Source organism: Cariama cristata, unplaced genomic scaffold, assembly GCF_000690535.1.
Source record: "Cariama cristata isolate BGI_N322 unplaced genomic scaffold, ASM69053v1 scaffold35039, whole genome shotgun sequence".
NCBI classification, from domain to species: Eukaryota; Metazoa; Chordata; class Aves; order Cariamiformes; family Cariamidae; genus Cariama; species Cariama cristata.
The window spans coordinates 7,327-16,627 of NW_009634662.1; the positions used below are offsets into that span (position 1 = coordinate 7,327).

Here is a 9,301-nt window from a genome sequence, read left to right on the forward strand (position 1 = left end):
GGGATGACACGGCTACATGTAGCACTTCTCTCCTTCCCAGATGCCACGCAAGGCAGCTCCTGGATAATTGTGCCAAAATAATTAAGTCCCTACGCTGCTATAAGACGGCAGCGCGTCCGATGGAACTTCCAGTTCTGCTTCCTGACTCTGACTTGCTGTTCCTTCCCCTCCGTGAATACAGGAGAATTTACAGCTGCATCTCACGTAGCATCTGCTCACTTCTCCAGAGCAGACATCACTTGCTAGTGCTGTATCAGCATTACCTGCTGATGGGACAAAGCACTCGACGGGACAGCCCAAACCCTTCTGCTACATACAACCACCACCGAACCAAATGAAGTTCGCATTCCCGTTGTCCCCGAGCTAGCTCAAGCCACAAATATCCAAGCTCAGCTTTCATTATGGCTTGGGCTTGCAACATTCATACTTGCATGCCTGCCATTCTCTCCAGGGTCACCAGTTTATGAGAGTAAGTGTCCGCAGCCCAGAAGACAGCCGAGCCTGTTCCTACCACCCTGGAGCACGTTCTCATTTTCTCAAAATTGTCTCCAGCCTGGCTCAACAATTTATTTCTCTAATTCTGTTTTTGTGAAAGCAGAGACTAAAGGAAATTACTGTGGATAAACAGATTAGCTGTGGCAACTTCATGCCAAGTACACAATAAGCGTTTTGGCCTTCATATCCCAGACATCACCACTGCTCTCCTACCAAGTAGGAGGCACAAAAGCCTCTTTGTGCTGCGTGACTAACACAGGCAACAAACCCGGCCATTGAAGGCAGGAAAGATAGCCAGTGTTACCGACAGCAGCTGTCTATTCAAATGCATCTTAGACTGGAAAAGCAACCCTGGTTAGGCACCTGAAGTTGAACTTCTCACAACTTAAGCCCAGAGCAGGGAACACCCCGAGGCCACTGCAGCAGACAGCCACCATATTAACGACTCTGCTTCCCTAACACCAGCATGACACTGCATAGGGGATTCCCGGTTCCTGAGGATCCCAGAAATCCCCTCCAGCCGGTCATTATCCTCACTACCCGCATTCATTCACGCCTTCATGCAACCGATGCTCTGCTATAGGGGCTGTTTTCAATCAGCGTATTTCCATGCCATTAAGAAGCTCACTGCATAGCTTTCGTAACCTGTTTATAGTTCAGCTTATTTACAGAGAGAGGAAAACAAATCTTACTCATTGCCATATGCAGATGTCATTCATAAGCTTGGATATAAGAACTAGCTCAAAAATCCCCAAAGGAACCCACAGTCACCCAATCCTTTATTGCCAGCACCTCAGCTATAAGGCCTATTGTTTTCCACAACTGGTGATTTACACAGCTGTGATTAAATTGGTCTCCCATACCTCTCAGTCTAGCCTAAGTTGATAGCTTTACGTAAGTCAAATTAGCTAAACTTCATAGATCACTTGCACGTCATATTGACTAAAATTGTTCCACCTAGTCAAAGGGAGGCCTTCATATGACATTTAAATCCATTTTTCAAGCAAATGTATAATGCAGGGTCAGTATCAGCTAGTGGGTTTTTGAGGATAAGGAAGCAGATGGAACCATGCACTCATCCAGCTCAACAAAATTTAATCTGTGAAAACCAGACTGCAGCAAAAGTAGTGCTGTGGGTGGAAATCCAGAGCTCTTAAAATATTCAAAAGTCACAAGGAAATTAAAAGATATTTCTATAGTTAAAAAATGGAATTTTAAAAGTGCCACCTTTGAGACAATCAAGCTAGATAAGAATCCAAAAAACACAGAATGCCTTTGGTTGTTCAGACCTGGATAATCTGTAGGGTATAAATATTCTACCATGAAAACTACTTGAGGTTCTCCTCAGTAAGTTTCTGCTCAGAGTGTGGAGTGGCACTGGAAAACAGCTGGTTGACCACAAGGAATTCCCAACTATGTGCAACCGCTGCAGGCAATTCCCAACTATGTGCAGCCCCTTCCCTGTCAAGAGAACAGTATTCCCAGACATACCATAAGCTTCATAGGTTTCCTGTGCCTCCCCGTGTCCATAATCATAGTATTCTGTGTCCCTGGAAGAGTAATTATGTTGGTTACACACAGTGCTGAAATCGTATTCTTAAACTGACACAACTTGCACAAACACTTGAAAAGCAAAGATGCACAATTATTGCTCATGGCTGTGGTGTGTCTGATCACTGCTTTTACAGAATTGTCAAGGACACTGGGACACTCCCAAAAGTTATTTCCCAGGCACTCCTGGATTCCAGCAGAACAGGGCACTTACCTACAGCTCAAACTCAGAAATGAGTGTTTCCATTCCCTTAAAAGAAAATAGAAAAATGAAAAAGAAAAAAAGATCATGCGTATTTTTCTCAGTAACAGATAGGAGACAAGTAAACTTACCCTTGGCCCTGGCTGTAGTAGCCTTCATACCCCTCATAGCTCTGGTCTGCATATGCATCATCATAGCCCTGAAACGGATGATGATATATGGTGTTAATGGAAGGACCAAAGGTTAACGCCTGACCAAGACTAATGGCAAAACTGAATTCAGGCTACAGCAGCTTTCAGAGGAGCCTGTGAATCCTTGTCTGTCACAAGGAAGGGGCTCAATCATAAGATAGAGGTCACTAAGATCTGCTTGTGTCCTGTGGCTTGGGAGGAATGAACCATACTAATATTTACAATGGTTCTGAAAGTCATTTACACGTCCAAGGCTGCAGTTTGTCTGCGGTACAAACCCATGTGCCAGGAGGCCTGTAAGTGTGTTATCGAAGCTACAGATTTACAGGTAGACAAAACCCAACCTATTAACTTATGATTCGTTTCAATGGACAAACTGAGAAGTTTTACTGAGAGGTGAAACAGATTTTTTAGAAGTCTCAATATTTGTGATGAATCCCCAAAATGCTGTTGTGCATCAAAACCAGTTGTCTTGTTTTCCCTTAGAATACCAAGAGTTTAGATTAGAATTCCCTTATCTACCAATACGATAAGCTTGGTAGAAGGGTGGTGCTTAGTCATATGACTCGAAACACCATCATATGCGTTCACATATTTACTTTAAGGATTTTAGGGGCAGTAAGAAACATTTGGTGTTTCTTGCTCAAAGAATTCTCTTGCAGAAAGAGAACGTGATGTGAACCACATCAATCTCCGTGATGTAGTTTTTCTACCATGCACTGATGGTTATGGCAAACTTCAGTCTTGGGGGCACATTTCAGTTTTATAAAAACCACCCCTTACCCTGTATTTAGGACACTAGCAGTTCCCTCCTTTGAGGACTAAAGAGGTAGAGTAGGTCACCCAGCACTGTGCTAGTGACTGGTGGCCACTTCTCCAGTGCAATCTTACTGTTGTTAGCTCTTACTTCAGTAATGATGAATGTCTAATACATGATCAGCTAGCTGGAATTAAAAAAAAAAAAAGAAAAAGAAAAAAATATATAGTTCCTTACATATTCCTCATAGGTTTCTGGTGCGGGAGGAGGAGGAAGCGGTATTCTCTGAATGCCGGTTGCACGCGCTCTGGGTGCGGGAGCACCCCGTACTGCTGGGGGTGGGGGTACTCCGCGGGCTACAGCCGCTCCCCTGGCAATGGCACCCCGCACCGGGGCTCCTCGCACCAGGGCCCCCCGAGGAGGAGGAGGAGGAGGAGGGGGAGGACCAACACCACGTCCCCTGGAAAGGAGATAAAAAGGATGGTGAACAGCTATGTCGTACTGCTCGTGTGCTGAACACTGAGGGCAGCACATACACTTCTTACACCTACTTTAAATGCATTAACTTGATAAATACAGTTACCATCAACTAAGCCACGGATTCTTTATCAGGAATGAATGCACAAGAATTGTTAACATTGTTGTATTGCAGGATTTACAAAAACCTCCTCTGGGATGAGAACTCAACTGCATTAGATGTTGTACAGACAAAGAAATAAATCTGATACAGAACTTTGGCCAAGTAATTTCTCAGAGTTCGTTTTAAACAACCCTCTATCACTAACCTGGAATGACTGCCAAACCTCCAGGACTCTAAAGATCAACGATGAGATGAGCAGGGACACTTCTGGGCTAAACATTCAGAAGCAAAGACTTTCCCCCCATGAAATAGGTAGTGAAGCAAGAACTATAGTAACAGAGTTTTATCACCAATTTATCCCAATGCCTTGACAGCAATGACAGAATAATGCCACCCTGTAACTTTTCCAAGGAAGGTCAGTTTAAACTGAAAATGCTTACTCTGCTGAAGGCTACAGAAGAAAACATGACACATCTATGTACACATGATTTTGTAGGCCAATTTTTGAAAGGTTACTTTAGGAAGCTACTGATTTCAGACATCAAAAATAATACAGAAGCCATCCACTGCACCAGATTACATCTCAAAACATAAAAATATTTGATGCCAGCTTGCTAAAAGCAAGCCTGCAACACAAGGCTAGAAAGCCTTGGTCAAAAGCCAAGGTCAAGGCCAACAGCTGATGTGCAAGAACAAGTAGCTTAACCTCATCTGGCAGGACAACTCTGAGCAAGGTGCAGCTTTTCCAGGTCTGTGCTTTTGGGGAAGATACCTTGGAACAGGCGGAGGCGGTGGTGGAGCTGCTCCCCTTCCCCTCACAGGGACTCCTCGGCCACGAGTTGGCTCTGGTACACCGTTCAGATAGGAGAGCTCCAAGAACTGCTCCTGACAGATATCATCCATCATATCCTAAAAAGGGGAAAGATTCAACTCCAAAGAACAGCTAACTGGCCAGTCTGTGCTCCAGGATATCACAGGCTACCGTGCTGGAATAAAAATAACCTGATAGTCCTAAATTAAAACCTGCTGGTTAATTTTACTGGGATATGCTCAGCTGGCAGCAGTGCACAGCTGCCAGCTTTCTCCAAACCAGCCAAGAAGGGCACACAACCAGCATGTCTGGGAGCTGCAGTGAGCTGGTGCCGGGGAAGAGGACCTCTGTCATAGGGGTTCTGGAGGTATCTGATGTTCAGCATCCCAGGGATGTCCTCAAGATTTACTTTCAAGTGTTGGAGAGTTCAGAGGTGAAGTCAGACAAGACATATCTCACCTCAAGCACCTTCTGGCTCCCATTTAAAGGCAAGCGGCTGGCAATGAGCCCACATCAGGTAACAACATACTGCCGTGTTCCTGACACACTAAAGGAACAGGTTAGGATGCAGCCTGACAGAGACCCATTTGCAAATCCAGGCTGTCTTCTCAAATTCTTAGGAATGCAGCATGTTTCTGGCTCTGTGCATTTTTATTGCCTCAGGGGATCTAGCTTCAGGAATTATCACAGATCTCTGGTGACCCTGCAGAAGTCGTCGCAGCCCACCCCTCCCCTCAACAGACAGGCTGAACCTCGCACCGAGGATCTTCACAATGCCATGGCAACACCACAAAGCAAGGAGTCTCCTACCAGATGTGTCTTCACAGCACTGCTGGCTTCCACAGTGACTTCTCTGTCAATTTTCACAAGTTTAACACATTGTTTGAAGACAGCGATAGAAAAGACACTTTAAATAGCAAGGCCGCACGCTTGCTTTAGCGAGTTGAGGTTTTGTACATCCCAGGGGCTCCTTGAAGATGACCTCTTTCCTTCAAAGACACTTCACACCGCAATCTCTGCTCCTCTCTGTGTCAGACTCACAGAAGTCACACACTACCCACACGCTTTTCCACACTGCCCTATTACCCAACCCTCTCGGGTTCCACCCGCCCCTGGTATTTCAGGCAGAACATCTGAGCTCTCCAGGCTCAGCTGCGGAGCACCGTGCCGGGGTATATTCAGCTCTCTACCTGCCAGGCCTCTGAATTACAGGCTGAGCTAGCCAGAAGCAGGGAGCACGCTTCTTTCCCATTTTTTTTTCCTAATTTAGCAAGCAACACTATCGATTTAATAACATGGGAAAGACTCTTTCAAGTTCTGCAGTTCTTGGAGGCAATACTCCAGCATTGTGGTGTTACATACTGGCACAAAACTGACAGAAGTTGACCATAAAGGTCTTACAAGGTTCACCAGTAAAAGACATCCCCAAACAGCTTACAAGTGTCATCTGTATAAATGCCTCGTTGGCAAAAAAAAAAAGGTTCCTTCATATCATTCACATTTAAAGCGGCAGAAATACTGATTTAACAGGTGTATCTCAGAAAACAGCTACAACATTGAATACTACTACCAAGCTGCCTTGGCAGTCATCCTCTTCATCCTCACACCACCCCTTTAGAGCAGAGCAAACATCTTTGTACTTACAGTTTCTGGTCTGACCAATGAAGTTTGCTAGCCAGGGTTCCTTCACATCATTCACATTTAAAGCGGCAGAAATACTGATTTAACAGGTGTATCTCAGAAAACAGCTACAACATTGAATACTACTACCAAGCTGCCTTGGCAGTCATCCTCTTCATCCTCACACCACCCCTTTAGAGCAGAGCAAACATCTTTGTACTTACAGTTTCTGGTCTGACCAATGAAGTTTGCTAGCCAGATTTCTACACTACAGTTCCAAGTCAGAGGAACCCATCCAAGAAGCCTCTTTCATGCCAGGCACGGCTAAACTTCTCCCACTAAAACTGGCACGTGGAGCTAGACAAGCTACCCACCCACCCCGGTGTCCACAGCTAGTACTGGGAGAGGAATACCTACTCCAAGCATTCTGTACAATTGCCCTGCAAGTCTATGTCTTTCTAATTATGGTTAGGGGAATAACACATGCCTTCATGCAAGATTAATGGGGTCATTTTAAGCTGCCACACGCACACTTAATGCTCCAGGCTTCCTCAACTACGCTAATTCTTGTAGCATGAGCCTTACACTGTGCAAATCTTACCCATCCTTCTAGCCAGATTCATGCCCCATCCACCTCCTTCAAAAAGAAAAGAACACCAGTATACATACTGGAACAAGAAACTTCTTGACTTCTTCCATGGCGTGAGCCATCAGAGCATACGCTTCACAAGGGGGTCCAAACACTTCAATGAAGACATGCAAATCCATATTTAGATGAGCATATTTAGGATCTCCCCCTTTACGCAGTTCTTCCTCCTGAAAAAAAGCAGATTAGAGATTCCTAAAACTAAATAAGAATCAGAGAAACTATTTTTCTTTTACTTGTTTTCTAAGCCTTAGCAGGAAGTATTTGTAAAAGCATTTTGGCCATGCCTGGACACAGAACATGGCAACATACTATGGACGCGAGCATACAGTTTTATAAAAAGCCATAGGCAATCTACACCTTCCATCTTTTCACAGCCACCTTTTCAGATGACTGATATTTTTGCTAATGCATTGATGCCAGCCACTTTTTCTTCCAGAATATTAAGCATATGCAAGCAGTGTTCCTCCTCTTCTACATCACCTTTGCGCCTGAGGTGCTCTTTACTATCTAGTGAAGTCTAATGCCTTAAACAAGCTTTCTCTTTAACTCTGCTCTTACGTACGTGTGTTACTCAGATGGCTTTAAGAAGTTACAAATAAGCTAGAAGTGTAGAAGCTTTTTATGCTGCTAAAGTAAAAAGCTGAATTAAGTTACAGCGTTTTTGACTGTTAGCTCAGTTTTGGGAGTAAGCAGGAAGAAAAAAAATTCCTTTTCATTTTTTCTGCTAAAAAAAAGCCTCCTGGCATTTTGTGATTCACTACAGATTACCAGGAATATATTGCTCCAACACCTTCAGGAAACCATGAGAGTTTAAGGATTTCAGAGGGAACAGCTGGAAAAGGATTTTATTTTTTTTCCCCTGGAGGGGAAACATATTCCTTTAGTGAATGACTTTTCACAGAGTAGCTAGGATTAATTCTTCATCTTTCATATAAACTACCTCTGCATCCAAGGGTACAGGACACGAAAAGATGGCTGGTCTCTAAGTCATGCTCATAAGAAAACACGCATCACACTTCTGCCCCACTCAAGATTGCTCCTAATATGCACAGAACAATTTAGGAAGTGTGACTTCCTACTGCCTTTGCTTTTGAGTTTTAATGCTTTCATCTTTTATAAAATGCTTTGAGAACCACTACTTCTCACAACAACATGAAAGGCATTAATATACACGTATGTTTTCAAGGGTGATGCCCTTACCTTTGCTTTATCTCGCATTGAACCCTTCCCAAGTACAGATATCTTAGCACCAGTTTCTTCCTGAAGTCTCTTGATGGTGTTGCCTTGAGGTCCCAAAATCTTTCCAACAAAATTGAACTGTAAATGATGAAAAAATAAAAGAAAAAAGATTAGCTCCAGAGCTCAGCACCCTTAACAAAAGCTTTTCTGAATGTTCTGCTGGCTGACAAAAAATTTAGCCACTCCATTTTCTCTTCACCTCATCAAAAATACAGACCAAAAAAGGCACAGGAAAATTTAAATTCCATAACATTCTTTTCATGAAAAAATGCTCCACCAGAAAATCAACCTAAATTAACTCACGTAAAGCGTTTAATTCTAACATCTACTCTCCAGTAGTTTTACAGGCAGCAAGCCTTAAGAGTTAAATGAGTTCTTAACTAAAACACAAAGCTCTACACATGAAAGCGTCTATTCTAGTAATAAAAGATCACAACTATGCATCACCATTTAGCTTTATCCCAAGGCATTCTAGAAATGTAATATATTAGAAATAAGATCCTGCAAGCTTGCATAGGAAAAATTCCATAGCGACAGTGAAACACTGGCATAACTCCTGATGACACTTTGACAGCTACTATCTCTAAAAGTCAGCCATAAAATCCACAGAAAATAAGCAAATCACAGAGATTCAGTAAGCTATTTTCTGGCCCTCACCTTGGGGTACTGTTTGACAGGTATCAGAACTCGTTCTTTCAGTTTCATATTCTTGTGGGAAAATAAATCCAGGTAGTTCTCTTCCTCATCCTTCTTTGTTGTCTCACCCTTCTGAATTTTTTCAATTTCTAAACAAGATAAAAATAGGGCTGCTTATATTCCTCAAACAAGCATCATTTTAGAGTTGGAATTATGACAGGACATACCACCCTCATTCTCTGAGAATATATGAACACTTAGAATTGTATTAATGGAATCTGGACAGACAGGCCACCTCTTTAGCGCTAGCTAATCTGGGGATTCCAGAAGGCCAAAAATGGGATAATGAACAAAAATAAGAAAGAACAGCAGAGAATGCCCTGCAAATAACTGCAACAGAGAAGAGTAGGAAACTGCAAGTGCAGTTCTGCCTATCACTTCTGCTGTGCCTTGCCCGACCTCGTGCCTCCACCGCGAACGCAGTACCCACGGGCAGACTCCTACACCTACAACTGCACAGCCTTCCTATAACGCAGCTGCCATCTGCAAACCAGGCAAGTCTTTAGCATT

At 43.4% G+C, this 9,301-nt stretch overlaps 1 protein-coding gene across 1 annotated transcript in view; it reads right to left on the reverse strand.

Moving 5' to 3' along the window:
• The window catches only part of KHDRBS1 (KH domain containing, RNA binding, signal transduction associated 1), a 10,624-nt gene extending 1,748 nt beyond the window's left edge, over positions 1-8,876 (reverse strand). Inside the window, exons 1-7 of the mRNA XM_009707235.1 lie at positions 8,753-8,876; positions 8,057-8,173; positions 6,877-7,023; positions 4,549-4,685; positions 3,434-3,656; positions 2,380-2,447; positions 1,987-2,045 (exon numbers count right to left, since the gene is read on the reverse strand). Coding sequence (XP_009705537.1) covers positions 1,987-2,045; positions 2,380-2,447; positions 3,434-3,656; positions 4,549-4,685; positions 6,877-7,023; positions 8,057-8,173; positions 8,753-8,800 — 799 coding nt within the window. The 5' untranslated portion in view covers positions 8,801-8,876. The remainder of the gene's footprint in view (positions 1-1,986; positions 2,046-2,379; positions 2,448-3,433; positions 3,657-4,548; positions 4,686-6,876; positions 7,024-8,056; positions 8,174-8,752) is intronic.
• Positions 8,877-9,301: the final 425 nt, after the last annotated feature.